The sequence below is a fragment of the Rhamphochromis sp. 'chilingali' genome (assembly GCF_963969265.1).
Source record: "Rhamphochromis sp. 'chilingali' genome assembly, chromosome: 20".
In the NCBI taxonomy this organism is placed as follows: Eukaryota; Metazoa; Chordata; class Actinopteri; order Cichliformes; family Cichlidae; genus Rhamphochromis; species Rhamphochromis sp. 'chilingali'.
The window spans coordinates 5,858,895-5,882,330 of record NC_137947.1 but is presented as its reverse complement, the minus strand read 5'-3'; the positions used below and the strand labels follow the sequence as shown (position 1 = coordinate 5,882,330).

General features: G+C 41.5%; 3 protein-coding genes and 2 long non-coding RNA genes across 7 annotated transcripts in view; 2 read left to right on the top strand and 3 right to left on the bottom strand.

Moving 5' to 3' along the window:
• The window catches only part of pwwp2b (PWWP domain containing 2B), a 47,172-nt gene extending 42,395 nt beyond the window's left edge, over positions 1-4,777 (bottom strand). The window contains exons 1-3 of one of the 2 annotated variants that reach the window (XM_080868568.1): positions 4,676-4,777; positions 4,310-4,555; positions 412-2,136 (exon numbers count right to left, since the gene is read on the bottom strand). In XM_080868568.1, coding sequence (XP_080724694.1) covers positions 412-2,136; positions 4,310-4,449 — 1,865 coding nt within the window. In that variant the 5' untranslated portion in view covers positions 4,450-4,555; positions 4,676-4,777. The other variant, XM_080868569.1, reaches the window with a different exon arrangement.
• Positions 4,778-5,091: 314 nt separating this feature from the next.
• LOC308388081 (leucine-rich repeat-containing protein 27-like) lies at positions 5,092-13,795 on the bottom strand. Of its 2 annotated transcripts, XM_080868573.1 has the most exons (11): positions 12,889-13,795; positions 12,451-12,746; positions 12,201-12,331; positions 11,717-11,775; positions 11,074-11,226; positions 10,104-10,299; positions 7,024-7,164; positions 6,826-6,931; positions 6,249-6,328; positions 5,652-5,772; positions 5,093-5,563 (listed from the first exon to the last, which is right to left on the bottom strand). In XM_080868573.1, exons 2-11 carry the CDS (start codon positions 12,661-12,663, stop codon positions 5,450-5,452), a joined length of 1,314 nt encoding a protein of 437 aa, XP_080724699.1. In that variant the 5' UTR covers positions 12,664-12,746; positions 12,889-13,795; the 3' UTR covers positions 5,093-5,449. The 2 variants fall into 2 exon arrangements, with proteins under 2 accessions (XP_080724700.1, XP_080724699.1); XM_080868574.1 differs by having other exon boundaries at positions 5,092-5,563; positions 12,451-13,795.
• Positions 12,633-23,436, top strand: part of stk32c (serine/threonine kinase 32C) — a 103,766-nt gene continuing 92,962 nt past the window's right edge. The window contains exons 1-2 of the mRNA XM_080868571.1: positions 12,633-12,692; positions 14,514-14,663. Of these exons, the coding sequence (XP_080724697.1) occupies positions 14,582-14,663 (82 nt within the window). The 5' untranslated portion in view covers positions 12,633-12,692; positions 14,514-14,581. The remainder of the gene's footprint in view (positions 12,693-14,513; positions 14,664-23,436) is intronic.
• On the top strand, positions 17,382-18,679 carry LOC308388084. Its single transcript, XR_013970051.1, has 3 exons — positions 17,382-17,588; positions 18,252-18,340; positions 18,543-18,679. It is a non-coding gene; the product is annotated as an uncharacterized lncRNA (long non-coding RNA).
• LOC308388083 lies at positions 18,591-22,473 on the bottom strand. The gene is made up of 3 exons (XR_013970050.1): positions 22,387-22,473; positions 19,911-20,005; positions 18,591-19,794 (listed from the first exon to the last, which is right to left on the bottom strand). It is a non-coding gene; the product is annotated as an uncharacterized lncRNA (long non-coding RNA).

Below are 23,436 nucleotides of genomic sequence, written 5' to 3'. Positions count from 1 at the left end.
AAGTGGAATTGACAATTTAGTAGTCTGTTTCGTTTGTTCTATTTTGAAACTTAAACGCTTTAGCGGCTGCCTTTTGTGTAGTTTGCAATATTTGCCTTTATTTATCTGAAAAAGTCTCATGTTCCTTAAGTACATCTACCCTGTTGAACTTATTATGGGAAATAAATATTTAAATAAAAACAAGCTGCTGATTATTTCACATTTTACTTGTGAGCAACGGCACATTTAAATCTTACAAATATAGTTATTTGGCTTATATCGTGATAGATATCGTTATCGCCTGAAACGAAAAAAACATATCGTGATATGAAAAAATCTCATATCGCCCAGCTCTAGTTTATAGTATACCCCTTTGCCCAACATAGTCATAGAAGTGATACAGGCACATGTAAGTGCTATGAACTCACCTACGTGTCGCAGTGAGAAAGCAGTGACGTAATCTCCGGGCTCATGTGACCCACGGCCTTGGCTGCCTCCAGGATAGCTCTCCGGTACATCCCTTTCTTCTTCCGGTTGAAGCGGGACCTGAAGAGCTCTCTGAAGGGCGACAGTTTGGCAACAGAAAGCTGGGAGGTTGTGGGTGAACCGAACCACGCCACCTTGGCTTGGGGCCACTGGGCCTCGCAACTGGCTGTCTCCTGCTTGCGAGTGCCGCTGATGCTCAGGACGCGTGCGGGCCACCAGGGGAAGCCGTGGATTTTCCCCCACACGATGTCACCCACCGCTATGGCGTGACCTTCTTCTGTCACACACTTTGTCATGCTGCGGGTGTGAAGCCGCACTGTGAGAGGCGGCACCGTCTTGCAGTCGTCCCGTGAAGGTACAGAAGATGAGGTTACAGAGAGGTCTTCACCAGGCGCCAGATCGCACAGCTCTGGTGAGGTGCCGTCCGAGCTGAAGGACTTTGACTCGTCCAGGCTGTCGCTACTGCACACCGACAAACTAGAAGAATCCGCTTTACGTTTACGGAAGTTAATGAGAAGGGTGAGGTCGCTGTGGCCGCGATCCACCTCCTCACCTGAACTCCCTGACCACAATTCCAGAGAGTTCTTGCCTTCTCCTGAGTCTTCGGAGTGTGGGAGGCACGGCCCGGGCCCCCTAGGGCTCCGTCTCCTGGTGCCTCCAAGAAGTTCCGCATCATACTCAACCACGCTCTCCTCAGTGTCCCTCTGAGGGGGTCTCAAACGGATCTTTGGAGAAGGTGTGTCCTGACCTACATTTGCAAAAGGTCTTGTTAGTTTGAGTTTGGGAATGGACACAGTGAGGCCAGACCTTGTGGCATCTAGAATGTGCCGCTGTTCCTTGGTGGCATCAGAAGTTGCCTTGTCGTTTTCCCCCACGCCATTCTGCACCAGCTGTTTGGGGCAGAATGGTTTGACTGAACCGTGGACTCGCGCCGGGATCTTCATAACCTCCCCCTTGCCCTGTGGAGTGCTGTAGGAGATCTTTATGACGGGACTGTGTGGAATAACATCAGTTCCAGGGTACTTCTCCCCATCAGCCTCGCACCTTTTGTCCTTTCTGAGACGCTTACTATCAAGGCTGGTGCCATTTTCCCGTCTTTTAGTGTCCTTGGCTGTGACTGTGTCCTCTTTTCTTGACAACTTATTAGGAGTATCCTTGTCGTAGCCGTCATCGTCACTTTGTAGTGAATTTTCTTTTCTAGAGGTCTTGGTGTTGCTCATGCCATCTTTGCTGTCCTCGTCACTATTTAGCGTGTTCTTGCACTTTTCACACAGTACCTGCCGAGGCCGCAGACGGATAGTACTTATGGTCATACGGCCGGGCTCTCGCGTTCGCCTCTTCTTTCTCTTGATTGGTCGTGGAGGGGGTTGAGGTACCCATTGGCTGTAGGTGTGGCGCACCCATAAGGGCTGGGGGAAGGGGGCTCCTTCAAAATAAGGAGGATAAGGAGTCTGTCCAGCTGGCACTGGTGTGGGAACGGGGCAGGGTAGAGGAGGTGTAGGTATGCTGCTTTCAGGGAGAGTGTTTTCATCCTTTGGTCTGTGTGAAACCTGGCTGGGAGATTTGGAAACCGAGTCCTCGCTCAGAACTTCTTGGATTTCAGAAGCAGGTTTAGATTCTTGGCAGTCCCCGAGTTTTGTTGTGAAGTCTGGTAGACAAAATAGCCCGGTCCTAAAATAAACGAGAGAAAAAAGAAACAGTGTATAAATAGCTGTGGATCTTGTTAAGCTTTATACAGCAAAGATGATACAGTCGTGCTAAACCCTGAGAATTTTTACTTCAACAATCCCCTCCATTAGAACAATATGCCTCAACATGTGACACAACCTGAGGCAAGTAGGACAGCACTGAAACAATAAAAGAACAGCCAAAACTGTTCACATTGTCGAAAAAAAACAAACATATATAACTAGTTTTGGTTTTACTTTGACGCGAGACATTGATGTCACTCTCCCTGTCACCTGGGTGCTGAAGGTTCTTAACATGTGGGGGTTGGGGTTTGTTGTGCAAGCAGACAGACAGTTATCTGTGCCTCAGCCTCAGGCCACAGAAGCAACAGTGCTGCTGAATTTTCCCTAAGTGATTTTTATGTGATTTTTGCGTGTGTGTGTGTGCTTTTTTTTTTTTTTTTTTTTTTTTTTTATAAACACACTGGGATCAGCAAACATGTCCAGTGAGGTCCTAACTGCCAAGAAAGTCTTTGAGAGGTGGCTGGCAAGCAACAGTAACATAGCTGTGCTGCCTTAGTCAGGAGACAACAGACAAAGAGACTACAGGATGCCCGAGACCACCCCCTCCTCCCCAACATCTGACTGAACAAAAACAATCCCATGAATCACTCGGGATTCAGAGAGGTAGGGAAGGAGCCAGGAGATTTCAGTTTGTTTTTGCATCCGTGTCTACTTGGGGCTTATGTGCGGCAAGATTATTAATTAGTGCACATTTGGGGAGCCTGCTTTCCTCCCCAAGAGAAGTAGTTGGCAGGCATCTCCAAATAATAGTCTCCTGGTGAGGCTTGTTACTCTTAGCTTTAGGCTCCCATAACAAAATATGCGCCCCTATAGCTGTTGAATATCACTCTTTACTCTGATTGACGCAGCACAAACAAGGCTGTATGTAGTAGGGAACACACAGTAATAGTTAAGCGCAGTACAAGGACGCAGAATATGGCCAGGCATGATTCACCACACTGTTGTCTTTTCATGCTGTGGTGGAGATCTGTCAGAATGATAGGGCAAGACAATAAGATTAAAAAAAATAATGCAACAATCTGTTTGCATCAGACAATGACAGGAAGTGTATTGCCATGAGCTGAAAAGGAGGAATTAGTCAAATTTTGTCAGTGACAAGGCCTAAAATATAGGCCTATTTTAAGTTATTCCAAGGCCGACCTTTTCCCATTTGGGTGGGTTATTTTCAGTACAGCATGAGCTCTTGCACGAAAAACCATCTAAGCATACTAAGGGGAAAAGCTGGTCAGGTTCTGATTCTGCTCGTCTATAAATAGCCTAAAGCCAGTGGCTTTTAAGGTGCACAGCACCAGGAGGAACACAAGGCTTATACATGTGACACACAACAAGAGGGCCTGATAAGACATGACACTGGTACATGTCAAATTATACTTGTATGGTTCTCTTTTGAACAGACTGTGCTTTCTATCAATAGCCCCATTTTTTATGTTTTGCTTTGTCAGAGGCTAAGATGGACACAGATAAGACCAAAGCTTGATTTACCGAAAATGAGACACAGTTGTGATCATTCAAATGTATTTTAATAATTTTCTATTGTTTCTACTAGTCAGAAATGACAGGTTATAATGTTGCTGCCTTTGAATAAATTTCAGCTTACTGTACTCAGACATTTGCCTACAAAACTAGTGCACATTCACATTTCTGTACAATTGCATGATAATAAAACAGATAAAAATAAATAGTGTGTAGCTAAGGCCTGGCTATTTTACTGGATTCGCTTTAGCTGCTCTTCCCTTGATTAGGCTAACAATAAGCTATAGCTGAACCCACTGACAGTAGATATTTTTCAACAGAAGTCACTAACAGTCTCTACAGGCTGGGCTAATGCCTTTATATAGTTTTCCTCCATCATAAAATCGAGTATTTCGCCGTCTTATTATAGGCAAAAATGACATCACTTTAACATTAGCCGAGAAGCTAGCAGATAGCCACCTTGTCAGCTACAATAACCTGCAAGCCTTTTGTATAAAGGCCTAGGTCGCTAATAGTTAGCTTTGACTTAGCATCCAAGGTAAATTAGCCGTTAGCAGTATTTAGCAAATAATTTTTAGACGATAATATATAAAAGAAGTTTAGAAAAAAATAGTGCTCACTTTTTGTTGCAATCGAGTAAAATCCCCGTGTAGATCCTTTCTCGATAGGTCAGCGTCACCACCAGTGTATCGTTAACTATTTGATCGATAGTGACAGGTACCCGAGAGCCGGCCCGCAGCTCCTCGGCCACAGCCTCCATGTTTCCCGGGGTGAGTTGTCCGGCTCGGCGGTGCTCGATCCCGGCCAAGGGAGCCACGGTCGCGTCGGCCAAAGATCCGTCTCCCCTTCGCTATTGGAGCAGGAGGCTACACCAGGGCATAAAATGACGCCATCACCCCCACCAAGTCAATTACAACAGTACTGCCACCGCTGACATCACGCTCTCTGTGCTACAGGAGCAGAAAATCTCTCAAGACAAGGCCTACCCTTTCTCTGTCTCACTTTGTACTGCTTGATGCCATTCATTACCCCGGCACTTTTCGCTTTTTTTCCCCCCTCTTTTAAACTCAGCAGCAGGTTTATGGCGTCCGTCTTCAAAACAAATACCACAATTACACATGAAAACTGAAAACGCATACAAGCATTTTAAAATAATATGTAATCAAAAATTAAAACTGATGATGACAAAAATGGCAATTAAATAATAATCACAAGATGCAGAGCCAGCTGACAACGATTATATATAATGTCACACACGCACACAAATAAATAAAACATTTAATGTGCTATTTGACAAAAACCTGCCACTTTACTTTAATGTATCTTGTTGTAAATTACATTAATGAGGATATTATTATCTATTTGGAGCTAAAAACGTCGAGTTCCCCTTTAAAATGATCTATTTTAAGACTGGCTTAATTTACTCTGCATGTAGGTAATACATGCCCGGTGAGCCAATAACGCTTTTTCTGAAAAGCTTATTTTGACACAATAAAGTATTTATTTTATGTAAGTTAAAGTTAACATGATTACTTTGCTTAGTGGAGAGAGCATCTTGCAGAAGTTAAAAGAAAAATAGAAACACACCAGCTGTGAACTGGAAACTTTCTAAACACTCCCTTGCCAAGTTAGGATTTGAAATGTTTACCTTATAGACTTGTGCAACACAATATGATTCAAAAGGATTTAGTCACTTTATTGATTTATTTCCATATCAATTAAATATCACAAAAACTCAAACAGCAGGTGTGTAGTCTCTGTCACTTATCAAGGAAACCAGGCCAGGTGTCCCCAGTAAAGATCATGAAAGTTTTTTCAAGATCTCGTCCTTGAGTTCTCTTCCTCTCCAGGAGCTGCATCTGTAACTTCCTCATCTGTCAGTCAGAAAAGTGGAGTTTAGATCAATAATCTATATTAACCTATATAATGAGTTGCACAATGAATGGGAATTATACGTCAGACCTCTTCCACATCCTCCATCGCTGCTGCCATCTGCTCGCTTGTTGTGCCCCTGGGATTCCTGCACCTCTCCTGTATCTTCTCGGCACGGGCACAAATCTGCCGTTCCAGGTCCCGGGCCGATCTTTAGGGCCGTGCAGTTCAAAGGTCAAAATCTATATATACAACACTATACAGGTGTTTAAGTATTATAGCCTTTACAGATATAACCCAAAGGGTTACTTTCTCTGTTTCCTTGTATCAGTAAAAATAAAATAAGAAAAGTGGCACTGTCTTACCTGGTTTATCTGTTTTTGCAAAAACATAACATTGTTTAAAAGGAACAAAGAAATCTGCTTATGTTCTATAATGTGTGCAGTCTGTCTTTGTCCACTAGGTGTCTCTAGCTTTACATCTTTAGTAGCAGAACTCGCATCTGCTAAACCATGCAAAATGCCATTTAGTGGGTACTTGTGGAGTTCTCGTTAGGCTCATTGATGAGATGATTATAAGTTTAAACCACAAGTAGGACAAGTACTCTTCACAGAGACAAATGCAGTCACTGTTAAAGCTTAGAGGTATACTGGCAGAACTAACAGCAGACCCAGAGCTTGTCATTACCTGTCCCCTTCACACCTGCCAGATGTCCGAGGAGCACCACTGCTGTCCTCAAAACCAGGTTTTGAATCTACTTCTGCTTCCTGAAACAGGGTAAGGAAGTACTTGTTACATTTACCTGTGAAGCAATACAACTCTTGCAATGCATCATACAAAGATGTAGCCTGTGGCTGCACTGTGTTCAGTTAAAAAAAAGAAAAAAGACTTTTTTCCTTTACAATAAATTTTCCCTTATGTCGGGCTGATCCCATGCAAACATAATGGGCACCCTTTCTCCACTATATATATATGTATGAAAATGGAGCTGAAAGTCAAATGATAGATTTATAATGTGTCTCCCTGTGTATATCAGCACTGATGGCTCCTCCAGCATGCTCCATTACCGCCAGTGGAAACTGTTGCTGTCTCATCACCACCATGGTGGTGCTACTGTCTGAAAACCCATTCACTCACATCAAAATGATTCATTTAATGGCAATATATCTATGCCTCTCTCCTTTAACCAGTGTGTCAGAGGTGGTGCTCTAGTGCCCTCTGGTGGTGGGCAGGATGACAGCTGAAAACCCAAGCACACACAAACCTCACGCCTTTTTTGTCTTTCATGCTTCTTCTCTTTGTGCTCAGACATTTTCTTGTCTTGTGAGATTCTAGCTTGTGTGCAGCACTTCTGAAGAGACACTTGGCTTCTACAGGAGAGTCAGATAACAATACACTCTGTAACAGATCAGAGACAAAAAACCCAAAACAACTCTTGTTCTCCAGGCCGAAATCTGCTCACTTTCTCTTCTGCTCGAGAATAGCCTTCTTCTCGTTCAACTCCTTCATTGCAGCCTGCTTCCTTTCCTCTGGCCTCTTCCAAGGAGGCGAGTCAAAAAGGGGGAGCTGGGGAATCATGCCGGCCTTGGTGGCTGTCTTTTTTCTGAAGAATAAATTCAAACAAACTGCTTCATATTTATGGCTCGTCTGAGCTCTGGGCTCTCAGCTTAGATTTTTATCACCTGGTTTCCTCCACAGAGAATGATATTAAAAAGTTGTTTTGCCATAATTTTACAAAGCACACGGCCACAAACTCTGCCCTCCACTCCACGGAGGGTCAAGGAGTAAAATAATGTTATAATGGTAACTGAGATTAAGTGATTATTAAAGATGCTCTCAGTTTTACAGCAGTTGCTCCCTTAAAGCCTCAACTTCACATTAGTTTTCCAGCTCAACTGTTTCCAAAGTCTATGAATAATCTCGTTTAAAAAAAAAACCTCAGTATTGACCATAATAATTCAGATTTAAATTTTACCTTTGATAATTGAGTAGTTGAAAATGACTTGGCCCCAACAGATATTTGCTATCTGGGTACATTATACAAAAACAAAGGTACAATTAATTAGATGCATGAAGTTTTAAAATCTCAATGAAAATATTTAACAAATGCATGTCCAATGCATATGTTTCATCCCTCTTATGAAACAACAGTGTGACATTTTGCATGTGTTTAGTTTCTAGTGTATGGAGTTGGAGGGAAATATCAATACTCCTGTCTTATTTGACAATTAAATTGAACCCTGGTATGTTTTATTAAACTGTTTAAGTGGTAGATGTTCATTTTAAACATGGCCAAATTTTCAAATAATGAGGTCAGTGCATATGTAATTCATTCCTGTGAACCAGACTGTTCTGAACAATCTGTTTCAGGATGTTTTTCTACTCTGATGTCATTGAGTGGGCATGGCTGTTTTTGGGGAGCAGCCAATTAGAAGAAAAGGGAGGGAGAAGAGAGCTAAAAAAGTTTTGTTTTCAGAGGATAAACTAAGATAAACAAGGATTACTTTGAGTTGCGAATGATAAAAGGCTACTTGAGTTCAGTCTGAGAATAAACATAGAAAGAGAAATGTGCCTAATGGATTCATTACATGGATACATGGATGAACACATCAGCCAGTTAACATCAGGAGTAGTATAAAGACTGGAAACAGCTAAGTTAGCAATGTCCTGCACTAATACATGGAGCAGCAGGACCAAAGTCCACTAGTTATCATGTTATATCTGTTTAAAAACTATAGCGTAATGAGACAATAAGCTATTTTACAAGCCGGTTGTATGTGACTATTATCGTGCAACCAGAGAAGAATGCAGAAGGTTATAGGGCTTAAGAGCCAAGAGAGACATCTCTGAAACCTATCCCAGCTTTCAAGAGGCATGGTGCTCCCTGGACAGAGTATATGACTTCTACAGAACTAATCCAAGAGATATTTAAGAGTAAATAACCAGAAAAATGTGAATTTCTATCAATTAGTTCATGAGCTAATTGTGGAAGGCCGAGATTTAAACCTTTGGAGAGAACCATTGTGATTCCGTCTGTTTCTTGCTCTTTGCTAGAAGAAACTCTCTGTTGGCTCTAGCCTCATAGGTAATTTACAAATCTTACACAGGTACCGACCTTCTCTGCTAACTCTTTGAAAAAAATAAATAAATAAGCACATACAATGCACCCAGAAAGATTTACAGCCTTGTTCAACATGTTTTCATGTTACAGCCTTATTCCAAAATTAATTTAATTCATTTTCCACCTCAACATTCTACATACAATACTCCATATGACAAAGTGAAAAACATTTTCTTCAAATTCTTGCGAATGTATTAAAAATAAAAAAACCCACACAAATATAACATGCACTTAAGTATTCACAGGCTTTGCCATGACAGTCAACATCGAGCTCAGGTGCACCCTGTTTACACTGCTCATCTGTCAGATGCTTCTACAGCTGGAGTCCACCTGTGGTAAATTCAGTTGTCTGGACATGATTTGGAAAGGCACACACCTGTCTGTGCAAGGTCCCATAACTGACAGTGCATGTCAAAGCACAAACCAAGCCATACCCAGTACCAAGGAACTGTCTATAGGCCAAGACGGCATTGTATTGAGGTACAGATGTGGGGAAGGGTCCATAAAAATGTGCTCAGCATTGAAGGTTCCAGTGAGAATAGTTGCCTACATCATCTGTAAATGGAAGGTTTGGAACCACCAGGACTCTTCCTAGAGCTGGCCACCTGACCAATCTGAGCTATCAGGGTAGAAGAGCCTTAGTCAGGGAGGCTACTCTGACAGAGCTCCTCAGTAAAAGGCACATGACAGCCCACTTGGAGTTTGCTGAAAGGCACATGAAGGACTCTCAGACCAAGAGAAACAAAACAACAACTGGTACTGAACTCTTTGGCCTCAATGTCAAACATGATTTCTAGAGGAAACCAGGCAGTGATCATCAACTGGCCAATACCATCCCTACAGTGACGTGTGGTCGTGGCAGCATCGTGCTGCAGGAATGTTTTTCAGCATCAGAATATGGGAGACTAGTCAGGGACAAGGGAAAGATGAATGCAGTAATCTACAGAGACATCCTTGAAGACAACCTGGGGGCGAAGGTTCATCTTCCATGAGGACAACGAACCTAAGCACAGAGCCAAGATAACAAAGGACCACTTCAGGACCATTCCTTGAGTGCCTTTGAGTGGCCAAGCCACAGACCAAACTCAAACCTGATTGAACATCTTTATAGCAATCTGAAAATGACTGTGCACTGACGCTCCCCATCCAACCTGATCCACTCTGATCGAGCCTAAGAGAGTGCAAAGAATAATGGGGGAAACTTCCCAAAAATAGGTGTACCAAGCTTTCAGCATCATACTCAAAAAGACTTGAGGATGTAATCACTACAAAAGGTGCTTCAACAAAGTTTTGAGAAAAGTCTGGTAATACTTATTTACATTTTCATTTCTTCATTTTAAATAAATTTGCAAGAATTTCAAGCACATTTTTTCTCTGTGTCATTATGGGGCATTTTTTCCCACCCAAACATCTTTTCTTACCTCCTGCCAGAAAGGAGAAGTTTGGGGTTTAGGTTTTTATCACGTTGTGGTATTGAGCCCAGCTCAGCTCTGTCCAGTAGGATCAACTGATGCTTGAGTTCCTTGAACCTCTGCAGCTCCTCCACATCCCCTGACTCTTCCTGCTCCTCCATACCCCTCAGCTCTAACAGCTGGAGTTTCTCCACTGCTGGCAACTCTAGGAATGAAACAACAATGGCAGCTACTAGTGCGGTGTGGGGGCAACAGATACTGCAACATTCGATACTGTCTGCAGCTGCAGTGGCTGGCAGGAGGCATTTAAGAAGCTAATTCACACAGGTAAATCCACTCCTTTAAATATCTGTGTGGAATGTGGAGGAGAATGTAACCAACAAATTTTTACTCATTTTATAGTAAAGTAACTTCTAACAAGAATAAATGTTCAGTTTTAACACAGCTAAAGGTGGATAACAATACAGCGTGGAAATTCAAACCCACTACACTCCTTCTCTTGGCCAATTAAATGAGAAGAGATTTACATCTGAAACTCGGGACCCTATCTTTGTTAATAACCTTGTAAGCAGGGAGATAAATAATTTGATTGAGGGTTCTGTCTCTGCTTATTGTGCAGTAGCAGCAGCCTCTCCTGTTTCAGCCTTCTCACAGTGATTATCTCCAGACAGGGCTTAGTGACAGAGAGCTCCTGATTAGAGCCAACAGGTTATCGATCATTTCCATCGGGCTAAAAATATTACAGAGCTGGAACAGTGAAAAGGGAGGAGGCGCATGATGGTGGTGGTGGTGGTGGTGGGGAGTCGGCTGAGCTGCACGCGCCGTCTCCAAGGGAACAGGAGTCACACTAGAGAAGCGGTACCAGGGCAAGGAGCTATTTTTGTGAACGCGCTGTCCTGCCTTTGACAAAAAGAGCAGATGGCTAGGATGCACGTGCATGCTGCTTGTGTTGTTCAAAGGTAAAGTGCCTTTGACTCACCTGGAGGGTTCTTCCTTGTGCTGACTGGCCGGTGAGCCAGAGCACTCCTCAGGTACTGGAGGATGGACTGGAGTCCCTGCTGCACAATCTCTTGTGGAGGAAAGTGGATTGGGCAGTCCCTTAGGTTCAGACCTTTGAGGCTAATCACATTTCCTGCAAAAAGGCAAATAATGACTCATTCATAAAGACGTACACTGAATAATGAAGAGGCTTACATTACTCATAATGTACCAGCTACCTGTTAAAAGAGATCCATTATGTGTGTCTTTATTTTCTGTCATGTCCATGAATTTTTATGTCCATGAATTTTTATGTTCATTGAAATACTTATTCTTTGAGTGTAAGTGGACGATAACACGCCCCAAAACAAACAAACAAACAAAAAAACTGTTTATTTAGGACAAATGATCAACAAAGAGCTGTTCAGTGACCCAGTGTAAAATAAATAATGATTACTTTGAACTGTGAATCATGCAAAACGACACTAGTGGAGTCCAAGGAATTAAACTGCGTAGCTTTAAACAAGCAAAACCGGTCCCCTTTAAAATCCTGTAGTTACTGCATACATGTAATTCACATGTCAATATGTATAACTTCCTTTCTGAAAATTACAACTTTTTTTTGATAAGGAGGGACCACTCACCCAGTTCAGGTGGAAGTTCAGAGATAGGATTCCCTTCTAAGAGCAGTGTTTTCAAGCACCTACATCCATAAAAAGACAGATTATGAACTGTTTGAAGGGGTTAGGCCTTCGTCAGAAAGCATCTTTGCTCTTAAACTTGAATACACGGACAGGAGGAAAGTGTACAGGCCACTCTACAGTCATATTGTATAAATATCCTGAAATGCTTTTTAGGGCCTGGGAATCTCATTTCGCTACATTTAGATTTACAACTGTAGCACTTGTGTGCTTATCATAAAGTGTTCAACTTATGTTAATAGCTTTGAAATGTTAACAGTGATCAGAAAATGTTCTAAAACATGACATTCTTATAGTCCCATAGAGGCCTATGCCTTGGTTTAAGAGTAAATTGTAAGATCAAAGTTGTCCAGATAAGTTCAAATGAACACGTGCACATTAGACTGGTCTATAATTTTTTTGTTTTTTTAAATGTTGCATACAGTACCTGTGCAAGCCAATTTCAGGTGGGAGTGACTCAATTAGGTTTTTCCTGAGATCTAACCACAGTAGGTTGGGCAAGCTGATAAACACGGAGCCTGGAATACTGCATATCTGGTTGCCTTCAAGACTCAAATACTGAAGATGACAGAGGGAGCAGTTAGTAATGATGCTGTAGTAGAAACGTTTTTTCTTCTGCTTGAAAGCCACTGGAGCATACATCATGTAGCTGGTGTGTGTTTAGAGTCCACACTGACCTTTAGCTTGCTATTTCTCAAAGGACTGTCTGGAACATGTTTCAGCTGAGATCTGCTCAGACATAGCGTCTCTGTTGAATAACATTCAGCGGGCTCCTGTGGATCGGCATCCTCGGGAGGAGTGCGGGGGATCGGCGCTCTGACAACACTGCTCCCAAAGACAAAGCTAAGCTGCGCACCAGGAAGCTCAGCCTCCTTCTCCGGGGAAGTCATTGCACAAAGGAGGCCGAGACGCTTTACTGGTATACTCAAAATACACGAGTGTCTTTTTGGCAGAGAAATTTCTTGTTGTTTGTCTGTAAAAGACAAAACCGTCAAAGTTTTAAATAAATGAAGAGACGTCGTCTAACTTGGGTACGAGCTAACTAACTAACTAACTAACTAAAGGACAACATTAGCCCACCATTATGTAACTGTTCAATAACTGTGTTAGCTTACCTGCTATTTCAGCACTACTACCAATGTGAACACGGCTCAGTGTTATCTAAAAACAAACACTTTATAGGTCGGAAAAAACTACGAAACTGAAAAATGTTATGCTAACTTTTAGACACGTCTCGCGACCTGACGCTGTAACCATAGCAACGTGGTCAACACAAGCTGGCAGCTGTCCACGTGCAAAACAAGAACAAGGCGACTAACTTGATATTTCTTCAGTAAAATTTTTGTATATATTTTTAAGTTAAATGTTTATATACTTTATTATATGCAGAGAAAAAAAGAAGAGCAAATGATCTAATGTGCACACTGTGTAGATAACGTGTTAATCCCGTTCCACAGTCAGTGAACCGACTCCACCCATCCATTTTCTAATGAGATTGTGGAATAATTCACTGAGGTTCATTTGGGCGGCAGGATAAACACGGCTTCCCTCTGTTGTGAACGCGAGCCGGGAAGCCTCCACTCTGTCCTGAGCCATCCTGGCTTTACGTCCACACACCGCTCCTAATGTATTGATTTGCACGACAGTCCGTGATACAGAGTTACGTCGACTATACTCACTAGCCAACAACTGTCACACTACTCTCGCAAGAGTCAAGTTAGTGAGGATACTAATTAGTAGTTTCCGGTTATTGCTTTCAATATAAAAGTCTAATGGACAAGCGGCAAAAATCAAGTGGTATCCCATTATTAACGTATAAATAAATTTTTTTTATCGAGATTTTGTTCAGTAGGCTACTTTTGATGGCCATTGTGACACATTTACCTACACTTGCGATCTAAATTTGCTGAGTCGAACTGGATGAATAATTTTTATGTATTAATGCCACTTCAGTTTCTGTATGCAATTTAAAATCTCAAATTAGAGGGATTTGACACTACCATTACTACATTATTATTCTGGCTAATTATAATAAACTACATAAAAGAAAAAATGGGTGTGAAAATGTGTTTATCTCAAATAAAAGTAGAAACTTAACCCCCGAAAAGAATAAAGATAAGTGAAATGATTTAATGTACTTAGAAATCTACCTAAATGAGATAACAAATGTATATTTGTGCTTATGTTTTTTTAGACTGGGAAAAAACAATAAAAATAAAAATAACGGAAAACAATTAAACTTACTTGAAAACTAACTGAAACTAAATCCAATTTAAAAGAAAAAATAAAACACTAAATTAAAACAAAATAAGTGAGGATTATAAAACCATAAATACATCGTCTAATAATTTTGAGGCGATTGAAAAGTCCTTTTGAGCTTTTATTTTTTACAGTTAACTGACTCACTTCCGGTTAGGGCTTCTCCAACTGAGTCCCTCTCCGCGTAGTCTGTACTCTTCAAGCCCCATCAAACACGAGTCCGTCGGTCTGGCTGCGCAAGGCAACTGAACACTACGAGCACCGAGTGGTTATTCCAGCCCAAACCTCCAACTTAGCAAACAGTGTTAGCGCTAAATATCATCCCTGTCCGTCGGTAAGCGCTGCACTTTGCTTTCCGCTTCCTTCTGAGGACTTCAACTCGCGCTGGTCAAATTGTCGGCAGACCAAATACGGGAGAAATAAAACGAAATAACGGACACGTCTCGGCTGAAATGCACGGCTGTTGTTACTGTCTTTTAAGGAGGAGGGTGTCCGACACAGAGCTGTAGTTTCTCTTCCAAGAAGGCGAGGAATGCAAGCTGAGCATCAATGTTTCACTGGGGCAAGTGGAAGAAGAGGATGGGAGCCAACAGTTCTTCAAAGAGACCCGTTTTTGACGAAAAGGAAGATGGTAAGTGAAGGTGTCACAAAATCTCTAGCAAATAGTGGCACTAACAACTTTGGAACTTATTATTGTGTATGTTTCACTTACGATGGCATTTTTTTTCACGGTATCCCTCCGCTTGGCACAGGCTCAGTTATCAAAGTTCCTGTTAGGAAATTAAACGCTGTCAAAGGAGTTTAGACGGAGTTTGGCTGCTCACGGCGAACAGACAGTGTTCATGTGGGAAATTTTCAAGGCTTGAAGTCAAACTTTCTACTACAGGAGGCAGCAGCAACAATAATCATGACAATAATAATAATAATGATTAAATGTACATTTTCATCACATGACCTGATGCTGAGTGCATATACATGGAAAGACCCCGAGCAGGTGAAATGAATCTTACCAGTACTATCAAACTATAACTTGGACTGGGCGTTTCACTCTTTTAATATTGTGGACTATCTGTGTTTGTTGTTTATAGCTCACAGTGTCGGCATTTTAACCTCGCTTAAATTGTATTATCGCGATATTTGGCGTGGAACTTTTAAATAATGAAATATTAATCAGATTCTTCTGAATTGTCTTTTTTTCCGTGTCATTTTCGCTTTCTTTTTTCTTTTTTGGGTAATTAATTTTCACTCTGAATACAAGTTAAGAACAGTTACAGTTATTTAAGACATTAAGCCGTATGTCATTTCATCACCTTTAACTTCAGCACTGGTCGAGAGTGGCATCCTTAGTGTGGAAGTTTGTCCACTATGATCATCAAAGAAAAATGTCAGACCTTAAAAAATCCCTCACTAGTATTCCAGCAATCATAATGCCCACTTGAAAAAAACAAAACAAACCTACAGATTTAAACGAATGTCTTTATATTTTAGCACCAGTGTCCAAAAAAATGAAAACGCACATTCACCGAACTCGATATGAAGCTGTAAAAATCCAAATCTCAGACCAAATGTATGTGCTTTAGTATTTTACGCTGACCTGGCCCTTAACTTGCATTTATTTTCCAGCTGCATCTCTCCGTCTCTCTCCTTATACCTCCACCTTTTTGTCTTCATTGTCCATTTCAAAGGGCAGACGTTAACGTTGGAGAGGCTGGGAGAGGGAGACGCGTGTCTGTAGCTATATGTGGCGAGATCATAAAGGCAAAAGGCGAGAGCGACAGATATGGAGAGTCCGTTGTCTCGCTAAAGCCACAGTCCTCAAAGCACAAACCCCCCACCCCAAAAAACACAGCTCTTGCCACTGAAGCGCAGTATATACCTCCATGCTCTCGCTGCGGGGAAACACTTTAATGCCTAAACGAGCTCTTTGGAAATATTGTGTGTTCAAAGACGGAGAACTAATTGCATAATCAAGACAAGATTATAGTGTCATGCGTGGAAAGTAATGTTAAGTAATGTCTTGTCAGTGTATGGGGATATAAGCCTCTTGGAAGTGAGCCCAATAAGCTCAGCACTGGATTGCTGAATCTCTGATGATGGACTGCAGGAGGGGGGAAAAAATCCACTGTTGCTGCAGAACTATTTGGCCGGAAAACTTGAGTAAATGAGGTCATTTCACTGCAGGGATATGGTCATATGCTCTGTGTGTGTGTATGTGTGTGTTAGTACTCCCCTTTTGCACACAAGGGTAACCCAATTAAGTCTACAGCTCTTGCCTTTAGGAAAAGTGTCCAGCTGTAGTTCAGATCAAGGGGAGTGGTTACTGGAGTGGCCCTACGGCATTCGCACTCGCAGCAGTTAATCAAAGCCAGGAGAGATGTTCTTGAGCGGGCTGTGCACATTTGGCTTTCTTTAGCTTTTCTGTGCGATTAAAGGGAAACTTTAAGGCTGAGGTCAGAACCTCTTCAAGACTGTGTCGCTGTGTTAATGTGTGATTTGTTTATGCCGAGTGTGAAAAAAGGGGGAAAAACTAGAGATCAGCTTCGTCTTTATCCTCCCATCATCAGTGTAACGCAGGTGTCACTTAGGCTTGACCTACAAAACACCAGCAGTGAAAAATTCAGTTGGTGGAGTATCACCGCCACCATCAACTGTGGTCTTAATCACCGGCTGTGTCACCACCGCTGTGATTATGCGTAGAAGCGTAGACCGAGGCCTGATCTTAGGTGGCAAAGATGCATTCGATGTTAATTATGCAATGTTGTCATTACGGGGATCTGCTTGAGAGCGCGCTCGCTTTTCATGCAGCAATGAAAATACTCGTCTGCTGAGCACAAAGGGAGCAGTAGGCATCGTGGGTGGAGGGCACATATGCATTAAAGAGAGACAACTGTTAATGTGAAACTGATCACCTTGAACATTTGCGGAGCGCTGATTCGGCACCGCCTTCGTGAAGCAGCTGGCTCTCTCTTTTTTTTTTTTTTTACCCCGAGCCTCGATAACAAACGGAGCAAAAGATGCGCTGCCTTCTGGATGCTGACTTAGGCTCTAGATGTATGGAATCAGAACGATGCCACCTTGAAACGAAACCGAAAAATGGATTGAAACCGAAAAAAAATATTGTAACTGAAATAAATGTACTGAAAAATCTTGTATTGAAACCGAAAAAAAAATTGATAGTGAAAAACAATTAATTGAAACTGTAATTTTTTTGTTTTCGCTTACAAATTTTTTTTTTCGGTTTCAATCCACTTTTCGGTTTCAAACATTTTTCAGTTTCACTCTGCTGGCACTGTTTTGGCGTACGGGGGCGCGCTGGGGGGCGGGGATTCCGGCCCGCATGTATTTGCATATATTATAATGCTGACCAATGACTGGAGAAAACACTGACGACGCGGCTGCGGTCACGGACAAACTCGCACGTGTCTGTTCGGGAATGGCAGATTCCGAGAGGTCCAGTGTTTACATTACCGACTATTTCAAAGTGACAGCCTGAGGTGTTCTTCAGTAAATTGGACTACCGGACAGGAGGACCTGAGGCCCCACCGCATTAATTTTGGTAAGTTAAATGTGTTTGTAAGCTAATCCGTAATTTAGGTCCTTAGCTAGCTACCTAAGGACCTAGCTAGCTAAAATGAGCACTCGGCTGTCGGGGAAACTTGTTTTGTAAAGTTCGTTTAGCTACCCCGTGCAGGTGAATGAATTTACCCTGACTAAAGAAATCAAGAGAAACGCACCGGGCTGCTCAGTGACTAACCACGGTTACTGTACTTTTATTATGAGTATTATACTGTAAGAGCAACAGGCTGGACTCTGCTTCTGCTCCTGTGCAGAGCTGATTATTAAATATGTGCAAACAGCAGCATGTTTTCTGTCGCTTTCCACATGTGGAAGGACATTAAAGCCAACTTTTAAATTACCCTCATTAGTCAATAGCTACGGATTAAATAGCAAAGCCCGATACTTATGTACTGAAACCAACTACTTCCGCTTGTCAGCTTAACTTAAAATGTTACATTTTTCCCCTGATTATTTTTTTTTTACTGAGTTTGTTACAAATATTCAGGTTAAAAAACTGTCCAAATTATTTTTAATGAATTATGTTCACAAAGTCACATGTTCAGTACTCTGTACAGCTTGCATCCTTTAGGACAAATAATTTGAAACATTAATATTTCTTGTTCAATACTGAGCTGATAACACCTCTGTATGTTGTGACCAGGATGCAGCAGCAGACTGAACCTCGACTGAAACCTGCTCCATCATCTCATCTTTGCAGATGTCCATTTATAAAGCATCAACAACTCAAAGGTAAACATGATATTAGAAAATGTGTTAGTATATAAGGCCTTTAAAACAAATAAAAAAATAAACAGCTGTCGGCAGAACTGTAGGACTGAACAACTTCAGATCCCGAGTGTGTGAGGCCGGAGAAGGATCAGCTGTATTTCAGATTTGAGAGATAAACTTTATATTTCAGTTTGTGATGATTCTGTTCTGTTTGTGATTACAGGAGCTGTCCTCAGATTCAGACCTCAGCACCACCCAGTGACAGCAGACAGATCATCCTATGTCTTCAATCTTTGTAGTAACTCCAAAATTAACTGAAGAAAACAGTACAAAGGTTAAAGTACCACATGTGCTGTCAGTGAAAGCTGCAGCTGTTTTATTGATAAATTTAAAGACAAAAAGTCAAAAGGATTAATCACCCCTGTAACTGTGTCACTATACATCAGCATTAACAGGACCTCAGTTTGGTGTTTCAGAAAACTGCTGATCTCAGACCTGCACAACTTCTGTTTTAAACACTGAATGTACTCAGCTACATGAAAAGCACGTGATGTTTTCTCTGACACAATTAAATAAAACCTGATTAAAGTCAAAGGTTGTTACTTGTATTTGAACTAAAAACTTGTGATCTGGAATTCTTTCACTGTTTTTTGACAATAGTGTTATTTATCATAAAGTAATTCAGAGTCATTCATACCAGAGTAACCAGTGAGCACAACATATATTTAACTTTCTACAGGACTTAAAGCTATTACTATAGCTTATAGCTATTACTTAACTGCACTACTGTATAGTTCTGTGTAAATAATCATTCTGTACATATGATTTTTAATCCTACAACTGTTTATAATTTGCATAGTTCACATTTCTGTATAACTGTATATCTCAGATTTCTGTAGTTTTTCATATTTATATCCTGTACATAGTTTGTACTCACTACAGCCTGTACATACTTATAGTTATAGAATATTCACAACATACTTCATACCGTGTACATTGTAACACACCATAATAGACCCATTTCTGTAATATACTTACATATCTATACTATATATATCTATACTATCGAATTTCCCAGAGGAACCCACCCGAGGGATTAATAAAGTTCTATCTTATCTCTATTGCTAATATATATTGTAATATATCTATATCATGGCTAAAGCACTTCTGGATGGATGCAAACTGCATTTCGTTGCCCTGTACCTGTGCATGTGCAATGACAACAAAGTTGAATTCTATTCTATTATATTATGTAAAAGTCCAGACCCTCTGAGGATTATCTGAGCACTTCTAACATTACACAAAGCAAAGGTCTCCATCAGTGTTCATGAAATGCTGGGTTTATCCTTCTTGTGAGGGAGCTGCTGGTGAAGATCACGAGCCCTGCTTGATCCCGGCGATGAGTTTCAGTCTTCCTGGTGTTTCTGAAATGATGCCTCTCACTGTGGGTCAACAGAACTTCTGGCACAGGACAGCTGTAATGAAAGAAATTGAAGTTTTGGAAATGCCCTATATGTGAGAAGCAGATTTTGTATTTACTTTTCTTTTGCCAATCAAGATAAAGTATAATTTTCACCATACAATTACTAACCTTGTCATCTCCTGCACTGTCTGTTTTGGGCTCTGGGCTCCTCCTTCCCAGCGCTCATGAGACTGCTTTGATGCACTGTGGTATGAGGTGCTAACCTGTTGACAGTGTTGGGAAGGTTAATTTTAAAATGTATTCCACCAAAGATTATAGAAGTAATGTATTCTGAATACTTTACAACTACATGAATGTACTATTGCTGTGTGATTTATTACTATTACTGAAGGCTACTCGCCATACCAACACCAACTAGATGTTAAAATCTTAATATAAATGAGTAACAGTAGGTGGACATTAGGTAAGGCTGCAGCGATCTCGTGTAGAAAACTATTCTGCGCGTATATAAAACAGGTCAGCGGCTCCGAACCGTAGTAAAGGGACCTCTGGCTAATACGTCCGGTTCGTGTCGGGCTCATAGCGGAAAACTAGCTTTACTTTGTTGTCTGGGTCAAGTTTGCTAGCGAGAGACAGAGAGAGGCGTTGAAAGGCTGCTTATTGTTTCGGAGGAAAACACGAACACAGTGTACAGTCGAGTCCTAATAGCTTACTTACAGCTGGGCTCGTCAGGCACTCTTTTTGGCTTTAGTGGTTATTATTATATTTACATGCTTCCAGCTCCCGTTTCTGCTCCGTGACAGCTGTACTTCTCCTTTTTCTCCCTCCTCGCTCACAGACACATAACGGGTATGGCAGTCCATTCTCCCTGCAGCACAGACTACACTGCCCATGAGGCTACATTGTTTAGGGCGATGCCTGTAACACTCTGCTATTGCCTTCATATTAAATCATTTTTGTATAATAATTTTTAGAGGCTCTTATTGCGTGTTTTGTTTGGGTTTCCACCGGCGTGGAATTACCAAAAATAGAGAGACCATAGCCTAACATATGAAACAGGTAAATACCGCCATGTAATCCATTTATTTCAACAAACTAACTGTATTCTCAATATCACCTATTGAACAGTAATTGTAACGGATACATTTACTCATATTTTGTATTTTAAATACGTAACGCCAGTGCATGTATTATGTTACATGTATTGGTTACATGTAACCAAAATTGGATTTTATCATCTAAAAAATATAGCCAGAGTCCGCCCTATTCTCTCTCGGGCCAACACGGAGATGCTGATGCATGCTTTTATTACCAGTCGCATTGATTACTGTAATGCCCTGCTCTCTGGTCTTCCTAAAAAGAATATTTCAACTTTACAACTTTTGCAAAACTCGGCAGCTCGTGTGCTGACGAAGACCAGAGGGCGGGCCCACATTACACCGGTTTTAGAATCGCTGCACTGGCTCCCCGTGTGTTTCAGGATCGATTTTAAAGTTCTTTTATTGGTTTTTAAATGTCTTAATGGTCTTGGGCCTTCTTATCTCTCAGATCTGCTTTTACCATACGAACCCTCACGGACCCTGAGGTCCTCTGGTACTGGCCTTTTAATCGTTCCTAAAGTCAGGACACATACTCACGGAGAGGCAGCTTTTCAGTGGTATGGTCCTCGTCTGTGGAACAGCCTGCCGGAGGAGCTCAGGGCCGCAGAGAACGTACATGTTTTTAAGAACAGGCTCAAGACCCACCTTTTTAATTTAGCTTTTACTTAGCGTTTATTTATTTTATGCTTATTTATTCTATCCTGTTATTCTATTATTAATTTAGACTTTACCTAATATTTATTGATTTTATTCTTATTCATTTTTTAACCTTCTTACTCTATTTATATTTATATTTATATTGTATCCTGTTCTTATTTATTTTATCATTTTATCCTGTATATAGCCTATTGTGTCATATCTCCAGTGTTTCCTCAGAGGGCGCTCTCTGCACCGGGGCTGTGATCGACTGTGGCTGCTGGGTCTCTGGGGGTCCTCTCAGCCTGGCTGGGGGGCTCCTTTGCCTCCCTCCTGCTGTGTGCCCAGCCTGGAGGCTGCGGTCTGTGACCGGCTCCCGGTGCAGACCCCCCCCTGTTATAGTGTTTCCTCACTTGGCTCATGCGAGCCCAGCCCAATTTTTACTCTTTAAGTGTGCGCGTGTGTGTATGTGTGTGTGTATGTGTGTGTGTGTGTGTGGGGGGGGGGGGGGGGGGGAGGATATGTGTGTATTCACATCATTTATGTTAATGAGAGTGTGGGGAGTGAGTTGGAGGGTGGGGTGGGCTGCTTTTAACTATGTAAAGCACTTTGTGCTACATTTTTTTTTTTGTATGAAAAGTGCTTTATAAATAAAGATTGATTGATTGATTACTGCCCAACACTGCCTGTTGAGATCCTGAGATCCGCTCCTAGAACACCGGCCTCCAACTCCTGAAGAGACACGGGTGTCCCTAAATTTAGCAAATATTAGCTTCAGGCTAGCTTGCTACGACGAATAGGCTAATACCAGCATTTTACCACAACTTCACCAGATGTAGCTAAAAAAACTAAACTAATGTCCAGCCCAGTGGGACAGCAAGAAAAGATGACAAAAAATGATTACTTACTTGCGGTTTGGAAGTTCAAGCTGAAATTGAAGCAGCCATTGAAAGACGGGAAGAGAGAAAGATGGCAGCTTGGTCAGCACTAGTGGCCTCTATAATATATGCAAATACATGCGGGCCGGAAACCCCGTCCCCCCAGCGCGCCCCCGGACGCCAAAACAGTGCCAGCAGATTGAAACCGAAAAATGGTTTGAAACCGAAAAATGGTTTGAAACTGAAAAATGGTTTGAAACCGAAAAAAAAAATGGATTGAAACCGAAAAAAAAAATTGTAAGCGAAAACAAAAAAATTACAGTTTCAATTAATTGTTTTTCACTATCAATTTTTTTTCGGTTTCAATACAAGATTTTTCAGTACATTTATTTCAGTTACAATATTTTTTTTTCGGTTTCAATCCATTTTTCGGTTTCGTTTCAAGGTGGCATCGTTCTGATTCCATATAGATGTCTCTTGCTGCCTGTCAGGTCTCTTAGAAACAGTATCCCTTTGGCTTCTTGGAAAACAGCATATGGCATACATTAGGCAGTAATATTAGAGCAGCTTTTGGCTCAGAAGGCTGCAAACATAATCAGGCGGTCAGGTTGATGTCGAAGCGTAGCTGCCAGAAGGGCTTTTCTGGCAGGTAGTTTGATTAGCAAAGGGAGCCTGTGGAATTGATTGAGGTGCACATCCTGCTAGTTTGCGACTCGCTCGAATGCTCTTTAACAACAGCAGAGAGTGTGAGGAAAAAATAAGAGAAGTCGATGTTTGGAGAAATGGTGATGGAGTCTGCTCCGTCAGACATTTAATCATGCATTTTATCACCATTTGAGAGCAGTCTTTCTTATTCATGAGCATGCAGAACTTGTTAAATTTGAAACTTGTCCTTGCCAACCTGCTAGGCTCGTGAAGTTGTAAAGTAAAAGTTTGACATTTTGGAAAATGGCGATAATTTGGTTTCTTGCCAAGAGTTAGATGAGAAGATTGATACCGCCCTCAGCCCAGTTATCTCTGCTTGGCATAAAGCTTGGGGAATTGCTGAGCCTGCCTCAGACACGGGATTTCTCACAGATT